We start from the raw sequence: 27,474 nt of genomic DNA, 5'->3' as shown, positions 1-27,474 counted from the left end.
ACCTGGCTTGCTCATATGAGGAAGCTTGCTTACGGAAGGTCGCGGTTCTACCTGCCCACTCGTGCCTGATATAATATTCAAATATACAGTTGTGTCTGCGTGATCTTATATCCAATAAAAATGTTAAAACTCTCAAGTGTTTCTAAAGTAAGTGCAATTCTTAACTGTCTGCTAATTTAGCCATTTCATTGACCAGTTAAAACGCAAAACGTTAATCGTAAATCAGCCATGAAACAAACAAATTAAAAGTTTCTGTTTCTTTATTGACATGAACAAGATTAATGGGTAAGACATAGAATAAAAATGTATAGTTTAAACTGTTGTACAATCAATGAAACATATATATTTGTGAAATAACTTAAGTAATATTTGTTTCTCTGAAACAGCATTAATCCTTATACATTTATCTTTAATTTCAATATGTTCACTGCAATAATCTGTATTTGATACTTATTAATTAACAAAAATGAGCAAATAACAACTAGAAAAAATAGATAATACACATTTTATCCATAGTGTCACTTGCATATTGTACTTGGAATAAACATTATATAATATATATAAAACATCAAAAATATATAGACGAAAAACGACAATTTTAACAAAGGAATAGTAAGCTTAATGTGTGTTAAAATTGCTGGCCTTTAAAGGACAAGGAAAGCCTGACAATAAGTTAATTTCATATTGACTTGTGATATATGTAGAAAAAGATACTAATGTATGCAAATGTCAAGCTGAATCCAAATCTGTATTCAGACTCTCCTTTTTATTTGATCAAGAGTGAAACAGGATCGCAGATATTGGGACATCCTTCTACCAGTGATTGTAGACAGTAAGCTTGCATCAGACCAGAAAATAGTGCACCTTGTATCCAGCCATTAGACCAAGACAAAGCTTCTCCGGCCAGATATATCGTTTCAGTCGGCTTTGTCAGTGTTTTCATGTATTTCATGTACTCGAATGGCTTCAAATTGGCATACGCTCCCTGGGCAGCTGGATCGCTGTACCATGCCTGTACGTTGCCTACTTCAAACTCATCCTTTATTTCTGGGTGGATTTTACTAATCTGTTCAACAGCACTGGCTATTGCTAGCTCCTTGGTTTCAGAGCCGAACATCATGGCATTTTCATCCCAAGTATAAACCAATAAAATTCCACGCTCGTCGTCTTCTATCCCGGACCCATCGTAATCAGGATAATGTAGCTGACCAATTGGCATGCTTGTCTTACTGAAGCCCCCTTGACCAACCTCTTTCTGCCAGAAGCGTGTTTTACATTGAAGCATTACCTTGGTTGAAGCACCATAAGTTACTGATGCGAGTGCCTTTCTTTGATCTGTAGTGAGAGGAATTTCAAGCTGGCGTAAAATATGAAGCGGTAGAGTCAAAATAACCGCATCTCCTTCAAACACCTCTGCCCTACCTGTTGTTCTATTCACACCAGATACTTTTACCTTTCTGCCCCGACCTCCTTCCTCAATATTCTCGACCTTTTGTACCATGACTCCAAATTTTAAATTTTTAGACAGATATACATCTTCATTCCATCCGTTCGTATTCTTTTTTACAAATGACTTTGGTATCTCATCCATTCCAAATTTAGGCGTGTACATTGGATCCTTCCACCACTCTCCAAGCTCTTCTCGCAAGTAGGCTACTAGATCCTGACTAAACGTTGGGGTGTATGTTGAAATCTGAAAAAGATTACATGTGTCAATTGAGTTGTAAAACATAACAAGAGCTGTCCGTAAGACAGCGCGCTCGACTTTTCTCAGTGCTTGAGTCTGAATTGGAGCTTTGCCAGTAAAAATAAATCCAAGTTAAAAAGGACATAACTCTGTCAAAATTCAAACAGAGTTATGGTAATTGTGTCTTCTGGTGTAGACTTTGATAGTAAATAACTATTTTGAGTTTCAAGTCAAAAGCTTTAAGTATCAGAGATATTTGATTTTATCAAAAAATTAACAAAAGAAATCTAAGTTAAAAAGGGACATAATTCTGTCAAAATTCAAATCAGAGTTATGGGGATTGTTTCTCCTGGTGTAGACTTTGATGGTTAACAAGTATTTTAAGTTTTAAGTCAAAAGCTTTGATTGTAACAGAGATATTTGACTTTATCAAAATCTTTAACCAAAAATTCTAAGTTAAAAAGGGGCATAATTCTGTCAGAATTCAAACCAGAGTTATGTGAATTATGTCACCTGGTGAAGATTTTGATAGTAAATAACTATTTTGAGTTTCAAGTCAAAAGCTTTAATAGTAACAGAGATATTTGACTTTATCAAAAAAAATAACAAAAAAAATTTAAGTTAAAAGGGGCATAATTGTGTCAAAGTTCAAACCAGAGTTATGGGGATTGTTTCTCCTGGTGTAGACTTTGATGGTAAACAAGTATTTTAAGTTTCAAGTCAATAGCAACAGAGATAAATAGCTTTGATAGTAACAGAGATATTTGACTTTATCAAAAACTCTAACCAAAAATTCTAAGTTAAAAAGGGGCATAATTCTGTCAAAATTCAAATCAGAGTTATTAAGTTGTTTCTCCTGGTGTAGACTTTGATAGTAAATAACAATTTTAAGTTTCAAGTCAATAGCTTTGATAGTAACAGAGATATTTGACTTTATCAAAAAATTTAACCAACGGCGACGCACCGGCGCCGGGGCGAGTACAATAGCTCTACTTTTTAGAGCTAAAAATAAGCTGCAAAATAAGTATACTGGTGATACATTGAACAGTATCGGTATGATTATGTTAAAATGCAATACCTTGTATCCCTCAATAGCTTCTTCAGGCCAGGGTCTGAGCTGTGGTTGGTCATCAGGTTGGTATATTGTGCTTCTTAAGAAGTCTTCCACTGAAAGCTTGCTCCATTTGTTGATCCAACGTTGCCATTGCTCCTCAGATGGATTTGTGCCCAGGTCTTTCTTGACTACATCCATTGTACATTCATAGTAGTCCACTAAAACGGTTCAAAAGCAAGGTTTATTTATCCGTCGATTCATACACAGATTCGCCACGTCTGTGAAAACTTTTTACGTTATTTTCTTTTCAACTGTATTTTCAATTAAAATTCTGGAAACGATTTAAAATTAAACTTCTGACAATGAGACTGTGAAAGCTATGAATTTATTCTATCTTATTTTTACGGAAGAATTATACAAAAACGTATTTGAAAAGTGTAAATCATTCCAAATATTTAGTGTCTCATGACAAGTTTTCAGTTGTGAGACATTTTGAGAATATAAACAGCAACGGCAAAATGTTTCCTGTGGTTGTCGCGGACATATCGTGGGCTTAGCGCAAAACGGTTGTAACTTATATGAAATAAAGAAGGAGTTACAACCGTTTTGCGCTAAGCCCACGATATGTTCTTCTTATAAATTTCATAAACTATCACAACAGCAATTTTCAAGAGCCGTGTGGCGGTCGTAAAAAGTCTCCATGTACTTGGATTCAGTGTTATTATATTTTCTTTTTTTTCTCTTTCTTTTTTTTAACCGGTGCTAGGGAGGCGTGTGGGGTGTTGTACTTCCCATAATATCTCATGCACGGATTCAAATAAACCGCGTCTGCTTGCATTTAAGAAATAATTTATAGCAAAACAGTGCTTTATCACTATTTATATACGATGGGCGGTTATACGTCGGGCGTAATAATTTCACGAGGGCGCAGCCCGAGTGAAATTATTTTGGACGACGTATAACCGCCCGAGTGTATAAATAGTGATAAAGCACTGTTTTGCTATAAATTATTTCGATTCTAATATGTTCTTTATTGTAAAATTTATATCAAATATGATGGAACTGTTTCTTCGCGCAAGCATGGCGCCAATAGTAGGTATTTGTAAAACACGCCAGGACCGGAAACGGTAATACGTCTTGCAGCAGAATTCATTTCGAGCGAAAATTATTGCGAATTATTCAGCAAAGCAAATAACTAATTCAGTATGTGTATAAATTCATTAAAACATTTGTGCAATATGACATTTCGTTTAAAACATGTTATTAAGTAAAATATTTCATGAAACTTGAAAGCGCTATTTCTTGATGCGTACATGGCGCTAAATATCACATTGACGTGACGTCAACATAACATCGTTGTGATGATTAAAGCATTGTTAGCCATATTAGAATCATGTTTATATTTTATAGATCGTATCACATATATGTGAAAAGAAATATTTAGCTGTTATATTACTTACGTATCCCCTTTATGCTTTGATCCACTTTTATTTCCTTTATGTTAGCGTCCCATCCTGGCCAGAAACGGTCGCAGTAATATCCATTATTTTCAGACCAATCTGGAGACAAATTCAAAATACACTTAATAATGCTGTTTAAGGAATAAATGTTATAAAACTACACATAATAATGTAAATAACTGACAATAGCATGACGCTTAACTACGTAGGGAGAACGTAGATCTAAGGATCGTAGAGCCGAGCGGGTGTATATTCTGCTTGACAGTTTGATAGAAAACGTGTCTAAAATAATTCGTGTACCTGTAAGTCATGTGGAGAAGGTGGTAATTACTAGAAGAGAACATGCGAGTACCAGTATAGAGTTCAGGAACACTGGTAACGTTAAATATCCGCCGTTATATAACTGAAATACTGCTTGAAACCAGCACTAAATATAAAACAAACAAATAAAATAACTTACAACGTTTTCCACGAACGTAAGACGTGGGACAAACTGAAAACTTGAATAAAATACAACCAAAGATCATTAGTAGGCTAGAGACAATAGCAAAGGTAATAAAATGCACATTTGTAAAACATGAAAACTGCAGAGAAAAAAAATCGTAATATCAAACCTTTCATCGTAATCTTTTCTCCATATATATACATGTATCCATTTTCATTGAAATTCTGGAACTTTCTAGTCTCAACATTGAACAGGTCTATGTAGTGTTTCGTTAGGAAATGGTTATTTGGAAGCCGCATTGCTCCACCTGCAATGAAACAGACCCGATTTGTTTTCCTATGAAACAAAAAAGGCTGAGAACTTTGTGTTATTATTCATTCTAACACGACCCGATTTGTTTTCCTATTAAAGAAAGAAGGCTGAAAACTATGTGTTATTAACTTATTATTCAACAATTCATTTTTGACGACACAATTATTACGTCATAGCGTTAGACGGCATAGCGGCGCGCTGGAAAAGAAATCAACAGAAATCAGGCAAATATTTGATGGATATCGTCAAGGACGTACATGTATAATAATCCTTGATAACGTGTTAGAATCGAAATAATAAATCTCAAACAGTGATTTGCGCGTGAATAAAATCATTGTTTGTCGGTTAGATGCGTATTATTATATCACGCGGGCTGCGGCCTCGTGATATAATTCCTTCGCATCTAAATTTCAAACAATGATTTTATTCAACGAAAAATCACTGTTTGGGATATATTTAAGAAATGAAATGATTTTTATTTTCGTTTCGGTGTTCATGCGAAATGAACGACAGAATAGGATCGGTAAAACCATGAATCATGCTTAATTTGCCGATCATATTCTGTCGTTCATTTCGCATGAACACCGAAAAAATCGTTTCATTTCTAATATTTACATTATAGTTCCTTTCCATTTGTAAACAAGATAATATTATAAACTGCACATATTTTGTGGCATTTAGCATTAAAATCAGCTTACCGGCCATTCTGTTCACCAGATGGAACAACTAAGACGTCATCTAAGGAACGTTCTCCTTGACTATACGCGGACGTCATCAAAGCAGCGGTCGGTTATCACTAAGCAGCGATGACGTAACTTTCGCGCCTTTCCTTTTGCTGTTCATACGAAATGAACGTTATAATTTTCAACGGAAAAGGATAGGGCGAATGTAAATATTTAAGAAATAATATATCTCATCCAGTGATTTGTCGTTAAATAAATCATTGTTTGGAGTTCAGATGCGAAGGAATTATATCACGAGGGCGCAGCCCGAGTGATATAATAATATGCATCTGAACGACAAACAATGATTTATTCAAGAGCAAATCACTGGATGAGAGATATTATTTCGATTCTAACACGTTAAAAAGTATTTTTAAGTACATCCTTGACTACATTCATTAAATATTTGCCCGTTTTCAATCGGTTTCTTTTCTAGCGCGCCGCTATGCCGTTCGACGCCATGAATTTGTTGTATTATAATTCACTGTTTTCTGCCTGCTTTGTTTAATAAGTAAATGAATCGGATCGTGTTAGAATATTTCTTAAACAACTCATTTTTCTGAAGTTAGAATTATCACGTCATAGCGTTAGACGGCATAGCGGCGTGCTGGAAAAGAATTCAACAGAAAGCAGACAACTATTTGATAAATATCGTCAAGGACGTACAAAATAATCCTTGATAACGTGTTAGAATCGAAATAATAGATCTCAAACAGTGATTTGCCCGTGAATAAAATCATTTTTTGTCGTTTAGATGCGTATTAATTATATATATAATTCCTTCGCTTCTAAACACCAAACAATGATTTTATTCAATGACAAATCACTGTTTGTGATATATAACTTCTTAAACAATACACAGAAAACAACAGACGTAATGTATTCATTGAAAGATGAGCTTGAAACATATGCATGTAGTATCGTTAACAAAAATCGAGCTTGCAGATTTCAATACTTTCTATTTATTGTATTTTGCGCCCTCGTGATACAATTCCTTTGCATATGGACCCCAAACAATGACAAGCAATTGCTTATGTTATATTGTTTCTTAAATACCTCAGCTTTTTTTTTGTTTTACCTTCGCAGTGCAGACCATCTTGAAAACCTTCCCTGAATGTTTTAACACGGCCGCCCACACGAGTTTGTGCCTCAAGAATAGTGACCTGTTTTAATTGAAAATATGAACGGAAGTAAAATTTAAGATCATATGTCATTTCGTTTTTATCATTTTATTTATGATGCAGGCGTAACATGGTCTCGTGGAAAAATATCTTCACAAAATGACTCCCTAAATCGAGTTTTGGAGGTTTTATTTTTTAGATAAAAGTCCAAAATAACATCTTTTTACTTCGATTTCGGCAAAAATGTCAGTATTTGCGACGTCACAGTGATAATAAGATGTAACTATTTTTAGCTAGTTTATAAGTTTTTATTTATTTATTTAGTTTATTTACATCTCATCAACACAATACAAAGAGGTCATACCTAAAACATATATAAAATAAATGTGTTGCCACTCATAAATTTGAGTTATAAGAAATGGTTCACTTCTAATTTTAACTCAAATATTCTAACATACTGTATGAAGGCATAGATACCCAGATCCCAATTACAGTATATAGATATTAAAGTATAATAAGTATAATACGAGCTGCCCATAAGACAGCGGGCTCAGCTATAAGTAATTTGAATCTAAACGGAAAATTAAAATGTTTTACCTCATGTCCTATCTGAGCTAGTTCATAAGCTGCTGCCAGTCCCGACATCCCGGCGCCGACGATTATCACTTTGCGTTTGTTTTCTTCAGTAACCTTTTTGCGATGGAAGCTTTCAGGATCAGGCACTTCATTGTGCTTCGCGTAGGCATAACGGAGACCACCTGTGGTGATCCATCCCATGAATTCTCTATAATTTTCATCTTGCTGAATACCGAAGTATTGGTCAATCTAGCATGACAAATCAAACAAATAATTATTCTACTTAGTTTTGCTAAAATTTAACAAATTTTCATTGATCTCAAGCCGGAAAGTATTTATTATGGCCGTAACACTTACAATATACATTAGTGAATCGTTTAATTTTCAACTTGATAAATAAATTGCAATCGTGATGAAAATGAATATTCATTTTATTTTATCTTATTATGTTAATTTATTTACACTGAATTCATTTACATTTAATTTAGATTAAATGAAATATCTTCCTTACAGAAAACAAATCTAGATGCTTTAAAAAATTATAATACGTACATTTTCCGACATATTTGTTCTGGAGATCACAGCCAGCAAAATGAAAATTAACTGGGAGCATTCTAGCTTCGGGTCTATATGTACTAGTATGTAACAACCAACTTCCGTCAAATGATGTAACCTACGCTCTGAACTCTGAACCGTGGTAAATTAGACGATAAACCACTCGAAGGCTTTGCGGATTATTTGTTAAGTAGAAACTGAAACAGGATTCTACGGACGCTCAATGGGGACATGTTTCGTTTTTAATTATCTCGTAGGCACAACATATTATTTCGTTCCAACGAGATAATAATTACGTCGTTCATACAGGACGGTAAAAATTTATTCATAATTAAGTACCCTCATAGATTTTCCCTTGTATGCTGCAAGGTGTACAATGTGAGTCCGGATATAACTGACAGAGTCAGTCCGAACTTTCCTAATCGCTGTAAGAACTATTAAATATTTTCTAAACTGATGGCAAAATGATATACTATTCAGCTAAATAAGAGTTCTATATGTCTCTGAGCATTTTATATACATTCAGTTCATATACACACGCCAAATGTACAGACACTTCGCAGTAAGATATACAAAAGGGTTTAACCAGAAATTATAACAACATTATCGGGAACAAATGCTTGACCATAAGTTATTACAAAATTACTAGTCGAGGACAAAGTTTTGGCCAGAAGTTATTACAACATTTTTCGGGGACAAAGCTTTGACCAGAATTTATTACGTTATGATCGGGGACTCTCTCCTAGAAAAAAGTGAACTTATGTAAATAAAGGACACTCATTTAAAATAGAGGACTTCTTTCAAATGTGTTAGTAAGGTTTCGTTGTTTGAATATACAGATCTAATGAAAGTACAATTTTCACATTTGAAAATTAAATATACAGACAAGAAATTTAAACTGGATCATGGACCCATCGCCATTCTATTCCTCAGCACTACTACTGTATATTTGATTTTTTTTTATCAAAATTAATCAGAATAATGTTAACGGACCAAAGTTCTAGCTTCATCATTTTTTTCTGTAAAATATGAATTACATGTCTCCTAACGTTCAATAAAACGTCTGGAAGCTACTCATCACCCTTACGTCCTTTCTTTGTAATATTTGTTCAAATGCTACCAAGGTAAGCTCATTACAATTTGAGCCGTGCCATGAGAAAACCAACATAGTGCATTTGAGACCAGCATGGATCCAGACCAGCCTGCGCTTCCGCACAGTCTGGTCAGGATCCATGCTGTTCGCTTTCAAAACCTATTGTAATTAGAGAAATCGTTAGCGAACAGCATGGATCCTGACCAGATTGCGCGGATGCGCAGGCTGGTCTGGATCCATGCTGGTCGTAAATGCACTATGTTGGTTTTCTCATGGCACGGCTCATTTAAAATAAGTATTATCTTGTGTTGCATCGAGATAACGCTAGCAACAAGCAAGGAGTACCTAATTGTACACAAAATTCCTTTCAATTGAACACCGATGCCGCTTTCTGATATAACCGCAGTTTCTTTTTCTCTTTTTATAATTATTTTGTCAGATGTTAAATTGAAGACTTGTGATATATTTGTTCAACGCTTGTGTCATACTAGCTGTCCAGTTTGCTATCAGCATGGAAAGTGTTTCTTGTAAAGTATTCGTAACCAGTTTAACATTTCTAAAAGAACTTAGTGGGAAACATTAACTGCCGAGAGCAGTTAAATTCAGCTGTGATTTGGGCAAAATAGTAAGTCACTTGGTCAAACAATTGAAAATCTTGGTTAATGATTCACTTGAATTATATAAAATGGTTAGAATGGTTGTCTCTAATCTAGTTCAAATAAATTTCATAGAAATGCTTCTTCGGTTTGTTCAAATGATTCCAGTTCCGAGTATGCCATTATTTTGCTTATTTGAATGATTTATTTCCAAAGATCTTTTAATACATTTTATTATTTTTAACCTAAGATTTATATAATCACGAAAAAAAGAAATGACATAGCCTTGAATCCTTAAGTAAATGACGTATTAAATGGTAATTAAAGTGATGATATCTCATGCAGCAGCTTCTCTTCCTTCTCGTTATACGTAACAATTGAACAATCACTGGACAGTCCGACTCGAAGCTGGGCGATAATTAAGTGTTTTTTTCAATGGCCGGATGTTTTCTATTTTACGAGATTTGATGAACAAGGATATGGTCATAATGTATTTCCTGTTCAATATCAAATTATCCATATGACCTTTACTCGATTGGATGTGACGTTAATAAAGGCACAGACCTCCAAATCGTTCGACAACAACAACAACAACAACAACAAAAAAACAACAAAAAAAACCAGAGGGTAAATGATAGGTACCAGGAAATTAATGCTATAGTTCTTAATTCTAATTACTGACAGACTATATGTTGTGGAAACACATGAGAATAAGTTGTTTTTACACTGATAATCGAAAAGCGTTTGTAACCATTTACTTGAGGTAAACTGCCTTTAGTTAGTTATAAATACCAATAATTAATGCGCTAAATACTGTTGAAAAACGGCGTTAAACCCAAAACAAACAAACAAACAAATACATAGTCCACCGTGCTGGCATTGGTAAAGACAGTGGAAAAGTGTTTATAGCCGCTGCGAGCCGAGTTCGATTCCCGACGCGTGCATCTTTTTTCTTTTGATTTGGCTTTTTTTTTTAAAGATAGATCTAGTTTAGAAACGAATACTCATATTCTAATGTTCATAAATATCCAATTGAGTGTTGTATTTAAGCCCTATCAGGGTATGAAAAGAAACAAACTGTGAAAGGTACAAATATAAGACAAACGTAATGGAAATTTTGAATTATATTTGAGCCGTGCCATGAGAAAACCAACATAGTGGCTTTGCGATCAGCGTGGATCCAGACCAGCCTGCGCATCCGCGCAGTCTGGTCAGGATCCATGCTGTTCGCTTTCAAAGCCTGTTGCAATTAGAGAAACCGTTAGCGAACAGCATGGATCCTGACCAGACTGTGCGGATGCGCAGGCTGGTCTGGATCCATGCTGGTCGCAAAGCCACTATGTTGGTTTTCTCATGGCGCGGCTCATTTATCTATTTTAAATTTCAACAAATGATTAAGCTTAATCTAAAATGTTAATTTACTTCTACTTATTATATACCACTAGCTTTTTCAAGAAGAAATGTAATTTCGATTTATTACATGAGTACCTATAAATAGTAACAAATTTGTGTTGAAAATTCTTCCATTATCGCATTGCGTCATGCATTATCACATTATCATAATAAGCCCCGGGGCCATTATCGATAATGGCCCTGGCGTTAGCGCGGGAAATTAACGTCCGTAAACAGAAATGACGTCATGGCGTTTCGTGGAGGTAAAACAGCGAATATTTCCGTTTTATTTTATCATCTTGAGCGTAACATCGTGTATTCTTCGTGAAATAACGTATTTTATCCCTAAATTATGCAATAAGCAAGAAAGTACAACTATCCAGGAATTTAATTTTATATAGTAAATAGACTCTAAGTCTTATACAAATAATATAGAAACCGAAAAGCTGAAATTTATTGTGCCAGAAGATGCAAGTACCCATAAAAATGACACAAAAAAACATTTCTTACTATATTATAGATAAACATGTAATAAACAGGTAAATACATGGGAGAGCGGTGCCTTTGAGTGATAATGGCCCTGGAAGAAGATAATAGCCCTCGGGCTAAAGCCCTCGGGCTATTATCACCTTGCCAGGGCCATTATCACTCAAAGGCACCGCTCTCCCATTTATTAACCTATACATAATGCTTTTGAAAAACTCCGTTGAAATAATTTAAGTCCGAATGGGAGAAATGCAAGCTAGCTTATTTCCAACCTTTATCAGTACTGCAGTTTTGTTCTGAAATTTGCTTAAGTACAAGGAACTTAACTTCTCCCAATGACTTAAAACACTTAGACTTACAAAGTCTGTTGAGATCAAGTTATCCGTGTAATAGTTTATTCTTTTTTCATACTGACACTGATATTTTCTAAGAAAACCATTTTCTCTCTAGGCTCATTGATGCTTTGGTTTTAATTTTACTTCAAAACTTGATAATACCTCAAAAAGGAAGTGTAAACATTTGATATAAGGATCTATGTAGAATACATACAAATCTGTTTATAGTGGTCTCTTATTGGATTCTGAAAGTGACATCGTTAGAGTCAGAGGCTAGAGATATTGTAAATTTCTTCAGAAAGTGCTATCAAAGAGGATTGATTTTATGGCCAAGTGCTTTACATTTATGACTCTAACGACTGATGCCAGTCTATAAAACACTTTACAGGAAAGGTTTCAGGCCAACGACGTGGGTGGGTCCTCTGTATGACATTTGTCAACGTGATAAAGATCGCCCGCTAAGAGCACCGTATACTAATGGTTTCATGACACTTGGCCATTGCCAGTTCAACATGAAAAAGCATTTAGCTTCCACAAAGTTAAATTTACTGCTGTGGTCTTTCGTGTTTTTGACACGTATGCCATCCCCTGTGTAAGTGTAAAAGTTTACTTCCTCTTTAAATAAGCGTTGAGATGAACATGTACTTATTTATTGAAAATAATTATCATGCGTGACATTTTATTTATCCTCCAATTTACTAATAGCTAAGCTTATAAGTCATTCGATCTTGCACCTTTTAGTAGAAACAATCAACGAACATTAAATGATTGAAAGTTATGTCAAATACAAATCTGGATATCAGGTCTAAGACCACAGTTATTTTTACTATATGTTCTATATAGGCACTGGACACTATAGCAATTTTGCATGCATTCCAACCCCCATAAAAATACCTGAACTCAACAGAACTATTCAAGAGAAAAAAATCCAGCCACAGTAAACATTGGGTTGACCGGCTCTTTTTTCCAATTTTGAACCAAATCACATGCGTATGAAGAATACTCTCTAGATGGCCGCAAACAGGCAAAACAGGCCCTATCAAAAAGTCATGTTATGCATATTCTGACATTCTCATTCTGTCAAATTGTACATGTACCTACTATTTCATATCTCCTCTATTAAATCCTGCCATTTATTGCAGGTCTTTCACTCAAAAATTCAGCAATATTCACCATCAAACAGAGGAACTATTTTCCGCGTAACCACTTCCGTATCAACCAAGGGCAAATAATTGTGGTCTTGTGCCTATATGGAACACTGACTTTTCGCACCTTCTCTTGTCAGGGGAAGACAACTTATATAAAGGATAGTTTCAGCAAATTTCTTTTTGAGTCGTTTTATTTCGCTCAATTTTTATTGAAACTTTAAGATTTCGGGGATTTAAGTGTTTTGTGTTAATATCTTTCTATTATAGAAACAAAAGCAGGTTTGTACTCAAGTTTGTTAATGCACAACGACTACCGTTATTTTTGGACGGTTGTCGAAGACAAACCGGCCAGTGCAACCACACTCCCTTCCCCCCTCTCTCTCCCCACACACACCTTCTCCACTCCTGCACAAAATAATACATAGACGATATTTTCCTTTAATTCATTTTAATTACTTCAAGATCTAGTAAAACTCCGTTAAAATAGTTCCCTTCATGAGTCGCCTTGAAAAAATGCGAGTCTGCAAAATTATATCTATTATTAAGAGTGATGTAGAGCTACCAAAATATTGTAACAAAACAGTTGTATTAAAAGTTGTCCTTTTATTTATTAATTTTGGTCGTAGGAAAAATACATTGTGATGCATTTCCGTATTCTCCGAGAAAACGTTAGATATCGAAGTGGTGTATCTATATAAATTTCCAAAGGCCAATATCCCAGTATTGCTCTAATGCAAAAAGATTGCACCAAAACTGACCACATGACGGGTCACATGGCCCCCTTCTTCGCTTCATTGCCGTGGAAGACGCCATATTGTTGTCGAAGACATACCGGCCTGTACAAATGCTTCTTCCCCCTCCAATAATATATATACGGGGAAAATCTTTCGACTTTTTTTATTACTCCTGTGATTTCGAAAACCCGTTGAAATAAACTAGTTCTATACTTTAACAGTATTATGTTTGTTTGAATCGGAGTCAATATAGATATACGTTGTGCATTCGGGCGTAAATGTACTTTTAATATTGAACTAATCCAAGTAAAGGAGTGCTATAGTTTACTGAATACATGTTTTACACATAAAAGACACCAACCAATCGGACGTACTAAACTTGCCACGTTGGCGCAGTAGGTTAGAGTGAACGTCGCATACAATGTATTAGGTGTAGGTGTGGGTTGGAATCCCGGAAAGGTAACACATTTTATTGATAACTACATTGTATAATGTTGGGATAATACACGTTTTTTGTGTGTTAACGTCTGCAGAAGCCCGCGGAATTGTTTGTGACCGAGACCGAAGTATCTAGCTCTAGTTAGCAAAGTTGGTCAGGCGTTATTTCTATTGTTTGATGGTCGCATCTGATAACTTTAGCGAGATCAGTACCCGTACATAAACTCTCTAAAGCTGAAATTGTATTGTTTTTGCACTGTATGTCTAAAAATGTGTTTGTTTGTCTTGGGTTTATAACGCCGTTTTTCAACCGTATTTCACTTATGTATCGGCGGACAGTTAACCTAACCTAAGAATAAACCAGTGTTCATGGATTCTGTATCAGTACAAATTGTTCTCTGAAAGTAACTGTCAACTTCCCCACATGAATAAGAGGTGGAGGACGAATGATTTCAGATGCAATGTCTTTCATCAAAACGTCACGGAGAACATACGTCCTGCCCGAGGATCGAACACTCCGTAGATCTGCGCTATCCCAGTGCAAGTACAAAACAAAAACGTGCGCATTATACAGGTTATATAACAGCAAACTTACACAAAAATGCGTCATCCTGAATATTGCGCAAGTTTTTGGTCCAAGTTTCGGCTACATTTTATCTGTATTAAACCTAAAAGGTACTAAATACTGTTACATTTTCACGACTTTACACGAGATCGATGATGGATTTATCATGTTCACCAGATTAATCAACGATATCATGCAACATATTTTCTAGTTTATGTTCTTTTCGATTACTTTTAGATTTCAACAATATTTCGGCTATTTTCACAGAAAGACGGTTTACCGAAACATCATACATGAGAAAGACCAGGGGCCGTATTCATAAAGCATCTTAAGTATAAGTTTTGACTTAAGTTTAAGATTTTACTTAAGTTTGTAGTGATTTCAACTTAAGTCTAAGTAAAAACTTAAGTTCTAGTCATAAAACAGCTAAAACTTAAGATACGTAAGAAATGACTTAAGTCAGAAAATAAAATAGCGTGGTGAGTACGATTGAAGAGTTGTTTTCAGATAAAAGCACTTTAAACATAATTGTGCATGTTGTATCCGTCTGAAATTAATGTTGTTTTTTTAATGTTTTCGTCCGCAATAAAAAACAAGAATAACTTATTTAGTTGTTTTATGAATAACAAATATAGAAGATCTACTTAAATCAAATAAATTTCTAACCTAAGTAATACTTAAGTAAATAATCAATTTCTTATACATTTTGTACTTAAGATGCTTTATGAATACGGCCCCAGTGCTAATCTCCAATCCTCCGTCTATCAGAGATGTTATTGTATAGTTAAAATCAGTGACTTTAAAAATGCAAAATGTAGGTTTTACTCGTGTACGGCCCTTTTATGAAAAAATGTATGTTACGCTTTAGACATACGCTGATCCAGTCTATTTTGTCAGAGTGGTCCTACTGCCCCCTTACTATGAGCAGGAAGGTCTAATAAGTATCTGTCGTTACAGATAGTGAACTTAGAATAACGACCGAATTTCATAGTTCAAACGAATTCAGTTCATCGAACGTTAACCTGGGTTCACGAGCATAAACTATGGTTTATGCCTTTTATCTTATGTTTTCGTTCGAAAATATAGGTTAGTATTCGAAAAACCTGGTTTTATGTTCGAGAAACCTAGTTTACCGATTGTTAATCCTAATGTTTCGACCGTGAACCTGGTTCATGTTATTATTGGACAATTGGCGTGCCATATACGTATTTCTTGCACACCGGACTGGCGTTTCCGGTGATTTTACCCATGCCGGCAAAACTGATAATGTATTGTTTATGTAAAAATACGAAAAAAGCAGGTACCTTGATAGTTTCTCTCCGTTCCTTATAGTATATTTCTCGATTCAAAATACGTTAGTTTACCATAACAACATAACGTTACGCTACAAACGATAAAACTTAAGTGGAACATTGTTATTGTGCGTAACGCAAAACATCATGACGTCACTTCTGCTTACGGACGTTAATTTCCCGCGCTCACTATAAGAAAGAGTGATACAAAGAAAATATTTCTACCTGTTATTTGTAAAATACGGTATGCAAGAAAAATAATCTGCCAGGATAAAATGCTAACATGTAGACGATATGCAAGAAAAAATATCAGTCATGTGTTTACAAATCGGATGGAAATATCCGTCCCTTGGCTACCTTGGCATGGGCGGTAATTCGGCAAGCCTCATTGCCGCCCAATGAGCAGGTGCCCTCGGGATGGATAATTCTATCCGATTAGTAAACACATGACAGATATTATTAGCCTTGCTAGATTGCATAAAAATGTGCTCGGTGTCTTAAGGATATACAGTTATTAGCTTTCCGTTTTGAGAGAAAAAAATCAAACAACACCAAAAAAAAAAAAAATCATAGAAAGAAAGAGTTGTTTCAACTTAGAATTGAACAACCTGTGAAACATGTATATTACTCTACTAAACAGGTGTCAGGTGATTAAAGTGTCTCTCAATTGAAAGGAAACAAAGTTAGGAAAACAATTAATTAAAAAACAAAGATGCTTTAAGAATGTTAGCCAAGATGTGTAGTGCATAAAACTATTATTTTGTAAATTATTTCATATTAAAAATCCTATTTTATTTTAGAACACTTTAAACTAGTCTAACATTGTTTTATTACTAAATTAAAGTTTATAGAATGTACAATGTCCTTTCTCTTTATAACCACGTTTGAAATGAGTTTGCTGTAAAAGTGGTTAATTAAGCCTTTATAAAGAATATATATACAGGCCTCCTAGTGAAACCTTTATTTCAGGTACAACTGTACAGTCTTTCCCTTAACCTTCTTTGAAGCAATGGTGTCTAGTGATGAAGCCTGTTTCTGTCAGTTTTGACCCCCTAGGAACAATAGAAACCTAGGCCTCATACTGTTATCTAATTGTTAAAGTGAGCTCTAGTGTGACATTTGAGCATTTACATGTATAATGCAAATGTTCATTTTTGCTCGGTTTGGTTTGCCACTTTCCAGGACAACCGTCCTTCAGTACTTTCAGCGCTTTGATTATAAAAATGTTCTTGGCAGTTACATTTTTTAATGAAATCTGACAAAATTGTTATATAATTTATCTTTATATATCTTCGTACATTAAAAGGTTCGTGGTCACAAAAAAGAATAACTGAGTGGAATCATTCATAGAAAAATACAAACATTATTTTATCGTTCATGTTTTCACAAAGTCTTACTAGTATACTTGCAGTTGATAAATCGATTTTATAAAAGCGATTTACCATTAAATAAATTGCACATTCTTACATAGATGGATTTGGTTGCCAGTTAAACGAAGAAACAAGTAGTCAATCTCTGTTTATTTAAGAAATAAGGAATGATATCACGGGGGCGTAGCTCGAGTGATATAATAATACGCATTAGAACGACAAACAATGACTTTATTCAAGAGCAAATCACTAAATGCCCACCCCCCTCCTGGATCCGCCCTTGATTATTAAACTTAATGTGTCATTTATATGTAAATAGCTTATTTAAAACTGAATTTCAAGTTAATAACTATTTTCAAGTGGTTAATTAAAGTAGCTCTGGTTGCCAGAGTAGCCAGAGTTTCTAGGGGTTTAACATGTTCTGACTACTCTGGTCAGCCATAGTAGCCAGAGAAGCCAGAGCAGCCAGAGTAATCAGGTCCCGTGTTTGCAAAACATTTTCAGTCTTAGTTAAATCTTGAAACTTAATATGTTATTTCTTTCTAAATAACATGTTTAAATCTGAATTTCAAGTTAATAACTGTTTTCAATTGGCTATTTGTAGTAGCCAGAGAAGGCAGAGTTCAGCCAGAGTAGGCAGAGCTCAGCCAGAGTAACAAGACTTTATTAGGATTTTAACATGTTCTGGCTACTCATATCAAAGCAGCATAACATCAATGCTTGAAACTTAAATGGCAGACACTAGAACATAAAAGAATACATCCCGAATAAAGTTGTACAAAAAATTGTTGACTATTTTGGTTCTCTCAAAGTTGATTTTTTTGTGTTTTATGTATCAAGTGATTCATAAAACGGACTTCTGCCAGAGTAGCCAGAGTTCTAACATGTTGTGAATTGACCCTTTTTGTACCCTCAAGGTGTTTTTTAGTGTTTCATGTATCAAGTGATTCATCAAACGGACTTCAATGAATTGTCTTGCTTATCAGTCAGCAGTCCTATCACTGTTTAATCCAAACACAGTCAATATCGTTTCATACGCGTACACAAGTTAATACAACATGGAATGTTAATTGTCTGATAGCATAAGGTGACCACAATCAATTTTTGAATGACATTTTGCGTTTTGATTGGCATGTCACAGGTACTTACCTTTTTCCAAGGGTTTAGATGAAATACCGTTATTAAGCCTCTTTAAAGGTCCAATACTAAGGAAAGTGAACATTTTAATTTCTTTTAAAAAGCACAGAAACTATTTCATTTTATTGGAAAATGAAAGTTGGTATGTAGAAATTCGAAATAAATCGCAGTATATGTACAATTATTTTTCTGTGAAGTATGAAGAAAGTTAAAAAGACCTGGGGGGTCATTCTGTCGATTTATTGAAATTTCAACATAATACACATACATTTCTTTGAGTTCCAAAGACCTTCTGTAAATTTTGACCTGCCAATCTTCATTATTTAGTGTCTTGCAGAAGTCTATGCACTGGCTATGAAAAAGATTGCCAACTCACTTTCCCTTAGTAATGGACCTTTAAGTGTACGTGTTCACATGTCAAAATTTCGTCAACTTCCACAACTTTAAAATGCAAGTTTTCAGGAATTGGTTGCTGTTAACAAGTATGAAAAATAGAATACATCCCGAATAAAGTTGTACAAAAAAAAACATTAATCAAATCATTCAGTTTCAGTTTTAATATTGCATATGCCATGTTTTTGTGATTTTTTTACATATCTGCGATATGTCACATGCTTAATTGCTAAGCGCCCTTAAACGTATATTTTATATTAAATGGGCGCTCAGCAAATCTGGATTAATAATAATGATGATGATGATGATGATGATGATGATGATGATATAATAATGATAATAATTTCATATACTAAGTTTTTTTCTGCAATGGATGCAATATTATGTTACAGTATTCTAATTGTGGGCGAACGTATGTTTTTAGGCAGTTTCTTTAATATTATTGTTATTAAATTGTACATACATTTTTTTTTAAATCTGAGAGTGTTACTAGGTTTTGAAGATGTAATATCAATACGTATTTTTAAGATAAGACATCACTAATAGTAATCCCAAGATATTTAGCATTTTCTGTAGTGTTTAGTTCTTGATTAAGTAATTTATATGGAAAGATGATATTTTTTTTTTTTTTTTGAGATTCCTATTACTTCGCATTTATCAGGATTGAATTCCATAGACCAATTACGTTCCCATTCTTCTAATTTTGTCAAATCATCTTGAACTTTGTAAGAGTCTATTAACGAGTCTATGTTGAGGTATATGATAGTGTCATCAGCAAATAAGCGTATTCTACCTTTAACAGAGTCAGGAAGGTCATTGATAAAACAAAGGAAGACAAAGACCCAACATTAAACCTTAAGGAACCCCCTGATAGAACTGGTAAAGAGTGTGAGCCTTCAACTACTACAGATTGAGAACGGTTACTAAGGAAAGATTGAATCCAGGATAGAGAGATTCTGTAGACACAAAGTTTCACGATTTTATAGAGAAGGAGTTGATGATTGATCTTGTCGAAAGCTTTCGAGAAATCCATTACAATGAGACCTGTTTGTTTCCAGATTGGAAATTGTCAAAAGTTTCTTGTGTAAAGGATAATAGTTGAGCCTCACAGCTATATTTGGAACGGAAGCTATAATGGAAAGATTGTTGACTATTTTGGTTCTCTCAAGGTTGATTTTTTTTGTGTTTTATGTATCAAGTGATTCATAAAACGGACTTCTGCCAGATTAGCCAGAGTTTTAACATGTTGTGAAATGACCCTTTTTGTACCCTCAAGGTGTTTTTTTAGTGTTTCATGTATCAAGTGATTCATCAAACGGACTTCAAAGAATTGTCTTACTTATCAGTCAGCAGTCCTATCACTGTTTAATCCAAACACAGTCAATATCGTTTCATACACGTACACAAGTTAATACAACATGGAATGTTGATTGTCTGATAGCATAAGGTGACCACAATCAATTTTTGAATGGCATTTTGCGTTTTGATTGACATGTCACAGGTACCTACTTTTTTCCAAGGGTTTATATGAAATACCGTTATTAAGCCGCTTTAAGTGTATGTGTTCACATGTCAACATTTCGTCAACTTTCACAAATTTAAAATGCAAATTTCAGGAATTGGTTGCTGTTAACACGTATGAAATTTTTTTTCTCCAATTTCCTTATATTATGTCTTCAAGTTAATTTATTTGGTACAAATTCAAGGCAAACACTAAAGTTAAATAAATACAAAACCAGAAGCCTCCAAATAAATATTCTTTATTTTTCACTCAAAGTTATATGGAACTCACTGCAGTTGTTTATGATATCAATATAAACAAGAGGACCCATATGGTCCTGAATAAGCTCCTGAATCGCTTACCTGGACTAAAACTTATATTGTATAAGATTATTTAGTATATTGATATTCCACAGAGGAAGACTAATATTTCTCTGGGGGTGGTGATTCAATCAAGTTTGAAAGAACTCCATTATAAATTTTGCTAATTTACATGCAAAATATTTCAGCTCTTACCCTTGTGGATCTGTAGGAACCATTTTGACTCTGGGGTATTGATTTTAACGTGTAAAATATCTTAACTCTTGGCATTGCAATTCTTTTGAGACGATTTTAAAAGATTTTCCTGTAAGACTTTGCAAGCTCATTAGCACAAGCGGGGGCAATTTTGACATCAGGGGACATGATTTGCTCAATTTTAAGAGAGGCATTCACTAGGCCATGCTACATACAAAATATATATAGTCTGGGCCTAAAGGAAAATAAGAATAATTTTATAGGATTTAATATATTACTCTATGTGAAACTTAAAGCCCCAAGGCAGATTTCTGGCTACTCTGGCTACTCTGGCTAAACTCTGGCTGAACTCTAGCTACTCTGGCCAGCCATAGTGACCAGAGTTCTGGCTACTCTGGCTACTGTAAATAGCCACTTGAAAATAATTATTAACTTGAAATTCAGTTTTAAACATGCTATTTAGATAGAAATGACATATGAGTCGCGCCATGAGAAAACCAACATAGTGGTTTTGAGACCAGAATGGATCCAGACCAGCCTGCGCATTCGTCAGGACCCATGCTGTTCGTTAACAGTTTCTCCAAGTCCAATACGCTTTAAAAGCGAACAGCATGGATCCTGACCAGACTGTGCGGATCCATGCTAGTCTCAAAGCCACTATGTTTGTTTTCTCATGACACGGCTCAATTATTAGATTTCATAATCAAATTCAGCTAAGACTGAAACACTTTTGTGAACAAGGGACCTGGTTACTCTGGCTACTCTGGCTGACCAGAGTAGCAAAAACATGTTAAAATCCTACAAACTCTGTCTACTCTGGCCAGCCAAAGTAACCAGAGCAAATGAAATCCCGGTGACTCGTGCTACTCTGGATAGTCTGGCTGACCAGTGTAGTCAGAACATGTTAAAATCATAGAAACTCTTGCTACTTTGGCTGAACTCTGGCTACTCTGGCTGATCTCTGGCTACTCTGGCCAGCCAGAGTAACAAGAGTTCTGGCTACTCTGGCTACTCCAGAGTAACCAGAGTTCTGGCTACTCTGGCTACTCTAAAAAGCCACTTGAAAATAGTAATTAACTTGAAATTCAGTTTATACATGTTATTTTTATAGAAATGACATATTACGTTTCATAATCAAACCCAGCTAAGACGGAAAATGTTTTGTGAACCAGGTTACTCTGGATACTCTTAAAATTCTAGAAACTCTGGCTACTCTGGCCAACCAGACTAACCAGAGCAAATAAAATCCGGGGATTCGGGCTATTCTGGATAATATGGCTGACCAGAGTAGCCAGAACATTTTAACACCCTAGAAACCCTGGCTTTTCTTGCTGAACTCTGGCTACTCTGGCTGAACTCTGGCTACTCTGGCCAGCCAGAGTAGCTAGAGTTATGACTTCTCTGGCTGAACTCTGGCTGGCCAGAGTAACCAGAATTCTGACTTCTCTGGCTACTCTGGCTAAACTATGGTTAAACTCTGGCTGAATTCTGGCTACTCTGGCTAAACTTTGGCTGAAGTCTGGCTGAACTCTGGCTACTCTGGCTGCTCTGGCTAATTTCACGCACATCTGAAATAGCATGAAAATCCTGACCATGAACTATGAAATAAAGTGTGGCGCGTGGCCTTTAACTGTTAGCTTTTGTAATCATGGCTTGCACACACACAATAGAAATTGAATAGCCGCGAAGCAGCAGGGCTTTAAGACTTACTTATTTAGGCGAGGCATTATGTACAATTCTTAGTTATTCAAGGCAATATATAGCATATCAGTTGGTGGACTGTTTTTGTGATTATTAAATGTCGCATCCAACTATGCGCTGTATATTTTCAGTGACTATTCATACAAAGCTTACTTTTTATATTTGTCTGTATAAAATATGTACATATTAACTTGACTTACACTGTTAAAGGTAACGGTAACGGTAAAGGTAAATTTTATTTACCATTGTAGAGCTTTTGAGTTTTTAAGAACATTTAAACCAGTTATACCTTACCTTCTGCAATTTGCTGGTAGCCATTTACAGTTGGGTCGACTGAGGCAATCGTGATACAGTGCCTTACCCAAGGAAACACCGCAATGGGAGTACCCAGGATTCGAACCAGGGGCCTTCACCTCCGTAGGAAAGCGTTTTAGCCCTCTCAACCACTGCGCCCACTGTGTGATGGTTTTGTGCATACTTGTTCGTCTGTTATATCAGATTCATTGGTTAAAATACACTATGTATTATGTGACATTTAACCAGAAATGATGATCTCTATAGGTCTTAATAAGACAATCGAACAATTCTTTGTTTTTTCTTAAACGTTAAATAGGTGATGATCTTTATGTAAAGATTAATGAAAATGTCGATACTGGATCAATAACAACTGTTGATCAAATTTAATGCACATTTGTGTCATAATCTCTATCAGATCAACTGTAACTCTCATATATATTTAAAATGACAAAATGACAAATACATAATAACATTTATTTCTACATATATTTTTGCTTAAAGCAGTAAATAATGGTACATAAATATTTTGTTTTGTGTAATGAGCAGTAATAATTTTCGAAGGTTCAAGATCCGCTTCCGTAGACAACGCTGTAGCAGAAAACGATTGTGCTAACCGAGACATATTTTATCTATTTGTGAATTATAGTTCAAACAGGGGGAAAACCCGCCGGCTGTATTTAAGTCAAAATCGGAATTATTTTCACAGGTCTTAGCGGAAATTCTGCTACTCTCAGGAAATTAGTTAATATAAACTGTTCCTGGTGGTTAACACTGATCTAATTTAGTCCTGAGAGTATTTATAACTGTTCCATTAACTAATGACAGCATATTTACAATATATAAAGGTACGTTTCCAAAATATTCTGCATATGACTTTATTGCAAAAATCTTTGCCACTTTAGAAACCATCTTCAATTGAATCGAACTTTTCATTTTTATCGTATCGGACGAACTCTGGATTTCATTTCTTTCTTTTTTTTTCAGCCTCATATCACCACAAAAAATGGAAATATTACACAAAAAGTGTTCAGTGATGCAAGTCTCAAAATATAAGTGACAAGATTTGACACGTGAAAACCAAATGTATGAGTTATCTAATGAATTGTGGAAAAACACATATTTATAAAATAATCCAAATTTTCAACAGGTCGCTAAACCCAACAAACATGAAAATGTTGCAGGCTCTGTTTGATTGAGCCTGTTCATGGACGGTAGTGAAAATGCATGTTACCGTCTACGCCCTCTAGCCCCGGGATGAGCAGAACTCAACATTTACACATGCTAAAAGTTCAAATAACAATTTAGAGACATCCGCAGATGTGTTAATACGGCGGTGCACATGGAACCTTCAATGCTACGCTAGTGTGTAAAGTAATTTTATCTCTGTCCTTATAAAACTGAAATTTTATAAAGTGAGCCACACCATGATAAAACCAACATAGTGGCTTTGCGACCAGCATGGATCCAGACCAGCCTGCGCATTCGTGCAGTCTGGTCGGGATCCATGCTGTTCGCTTTCAAAACCTATTGGAATTAGAGAAACTGTTAGCGAACATCATGGATCCATGCTGGTCGCAAAGCCACTATGTTGGTTTTCCCATGGCGCTGCTCAAGTCACGTTATTTTGAGCAGTCACAATACCTCCTAATATACTATTAATTAGAACTTTTAACATTTATTATGAGAATTTCACAGAAAATAAAGCTTGAAATTTTGCTGTCATTTCTATTATTGCCTGGAAACTAGCAGAGTTTGTACTATGTTTGAAAATCAGAATTGTTAAATACAATTTATCTGATGCACTTTACAGTAAAAGCCTATTTGATCTTACGGAAACATCTAAATGTTTCTTTTTTACTGTATACATGTACTTGATATATACAACATTTTTGAAAATACCATGATGTTTAAATACCTTTTTCATCTCGGATTAAAAAAGACCTCGGCAAGACCTTGGCAAGAACTATGAACTTTGTTAGAGTCCATGTATATCACATGCAACCTTTGCAAATAGAAGATCGTTGGGGTTGTACCTCAGTCTTTTGGTTGCTATATCTGCTTGGTACAATACATTTTCCATTTGAATCATAAGCTAGACAATTACTTTGTAGGGTAAATAATTTATGTCTTTAAGACCTTAATACACTATGTTTAATACTTTTCTTTTAACAAACTTTTAACAAATGTTATCCTCTCAATACATCAGATAATTACGAGACTAATGAAACGTATCTGTATGAATTCTACTACTTAATTCGTAATTGCAGTGTTTAATTATCATAATGCATATAGTCATTTCATAATTGCCTTGTTATTTTGAACCCTTGTGCATAACGCTCTAGACCAATCAAATTGAGTGTTTTTATCAATGTGAATTTTGTAATAACATAATTACACTGGCCATATTTTTCTGTATTGCAGGAACTGTTCATACATATGATAAAATGTACAGATAAATAGCTTTTTATCATTTGTAAATGAATTTAACCGAAGACAACTGTATATGAGCCGTGCCATGGGGAAACCAACATAGTGGCTTTGCGACCAGCAAGGATCCAGACCAGCCTGCGCATCCGCGCAGTCTGGTCAGGATCCATGCTGTTCGCTTTCAAAGCCTATTACAATTAGAGAAACCGTTAGCGAACAGCATGGATCCTGACCAGACTGCGCGGATGCGCAGGCTGGTCTGGATCCTTGCTGGTCGCATACCCACTATGTTGGTTTTCTCATGGCGCGGCTCATATATTTTGTGCAGGAGAAATAGTAATAATGCAAATTAGGGAATATACGATATCTGCACTTATGCAAAACTGAAGTAACATAAGAAATACTTGCGTTGCGGTACAAAAAAAGAACCGACCTTGGAAGATCAAACGGCTGATGGCATGATAAGTATTCAAGCAGATTACTCTGGTAGATTTCGATGACATGATAAATAATCAAATATGCAGTTATAGTAGATTGTAAATTTAATTAGAAATGTATTTTCTTGATGTTTAGATTAGTAACCAATAAAATGACCGTATCATAAGCGTGTGATTATGTTGAGAACTGTACAATGATGCTTATATGGTAGGTAATGAGACGGATAACTATAACAGATGTGCCAAACAGTCAAACAGATAACTATTGTTTATGAAAATTGTATATGGGAATTAGACATCGAAGAAAATAATATATTATTTAAAATTCACTCCAGACTGCAGCGGAACCGTATAATTAGAACGCGTTAAATCATGAAAACCAGTGCATACAGATGGGATCTTACTTCATACTATGAATATGATAACGATTACTACATTCATTTGTTCGACTTTATCTACACCTTTGTGACAATTCAGTTTTATGTTACAGTCATTCAAAGCGTTGTTGGAATAACTGGCAATACAGTGTCTCTGATTGTATGGATTGCTGGGAGCAGAAGTAGTCAGGTTTCATGTTCTACATATTTCAAGTTTCTAGCAGCGAGTGACATTTATGCTTTAGTTTTTAACCTTATTAATGAAATCGAAACCAACAGTTATATTGAAACATATAATGTTTTGTCGGGAAATGTATGGTGCAAAATGAGATCGTTCAGCAGTTACTTTGCCCCGCAACTGTCAGGATGGGTGATTGTATGTTTATCAACCGAGAGAGTGCTGAATTTATGTTTTCCTTTCAGGTTTCATACAAGAGGTTCAAGCAGAAGGGCAAAGATAGCATTTCTAATCTCCTTTATATTCTTCGCGGCTGTTAATAGTTTGAATTTCATTCTAATATTAGAAGAGGATGGATTCTGTTATGTACATTATTATCTAGATCTGTATTTATTTATATCAGAAATCTCCTCTGTCTATTTATTATGTGCCCTGCCGTTTGTATTAATAACGATAAGCAATGCTATTATCATCGCAAGATTGTGCTGGTTAAAACACAATGGTGTTAGAAATAAGAAAGGACGAACTATGGCGTCAAAAGTTACAACATTGAGTATAATAACAAGGGTTACTTCAGTGCATCTCTGTAATTCCCACGATGCTAATGAACTTAGATGAGTCTGGAAGAACGACATTTGCTCTTCCTTCTCGGTCAATAGAACAATATATCATTTTGATTTTTGCAAGCAACATAACTATACACTTAAATAACTCTTTGAATTTTGTTATTTACTGTTTCGTTGGAACAGACTTTAGAAATGACTGCAGGGAATTGTTTTGCTGCCGTAGATAATTTCACACAGCACTTTAACATACTTTATATTTGTTTTTATTTAGTTTAAGATATCCAGAAATCATTTGATGCTATGCTTTTTTTTATCTTTACGTATTTATTTCCAATGTTAATACTCCTCGCCAGATATATTCAACTTTTTTTCTGAATGTAGAAATCATAATTAAATGTCTTACACCAAGTCGTTTGTTAAAAATAACTTCCAGTTTTTTATGGTTGTTCGAGCTACGGTTGTTCAAAAATAACGTAGAATTATTTTTCTCTATCTTTTATCTACTTTAATGAAACAAAACAAAATTTATACCATCGTAATTTGCAATATTTCTGCTCATTGCAC

The 27,474-nt window shown here is 34.9% G+C and overlaps 1 protein-coding gene across 1 annotated transcript; it reads right to left on the bottom strand.

The window, feature by feature from the left end:
• Positions 1-289: 289 nt before the first annotated feature.
• On the bottom strand, positions 290-7,956 carry LOC123540459 (L-amino acid oxidase-like). The gene is made up of 7 exons (XM_053526845.1): positions 7,930-7,956; positions 7,399-7,626; positions 6,759-6,843; positions 4,816-4,953; positions 4,202-4,300; positions 2,766-2,959; positions 290-1,693 (listed from the first exon to the last, which is right to left on the bottom strand). The coding sequence occupies exons 1-7, from the start codon at positions 7,939-7,941 to the stop codon at positions 767-769; spliced, it is 1,683 nt and encodes a 560-aa protein (XP_053382820.1). The 5' UTR covers positions 7,942-7,956; the 3' UTR covers positions 290-766.
• Between the last annotated feature and the right edge of the window lie 19,518 nt (positions 7,957-27,474).

Source organism: Mercenaria mercenaria, chromosome 16, assembly GCF_021730395.1.
Source record: "Mercenaria mercenaria strain notata chromosome 16, MADL_Memer_1, whole genome shotgun sequence".
Classification (NCBI taxonomy): domain Eukaryota; kingdom Metazoa; phylum Mollusca; class Bivalvia; order Venerida; family Veneridae; genus Mercenaria; species Mercenaria mercenaria.
Note: the sequence above shows the minus strand (reverse complement) of the source record. Positions and strands in the feature narration are given on the sequence as shown.

Excerpts from the sequence above, each read along its gene's own strand:
- LOC123540459 (XM_053526845.1), bottom strand. Across the intron at positions 4,954-6,758 it reads AGATGGTCTGCACTGCGAAG|GTGGAGCAATGCGGCTTCCA; the intron begins GTAAAACAAAAA and ends GTTTCATTGCAG. Across the intron at positions 1,694-2,765 it reads AAGCTATTGAGGGATACAAG|ATTTCAACATACACCCCAAC; the intron begins GTATTGCATTTT and ends AATCTTTTTCAG.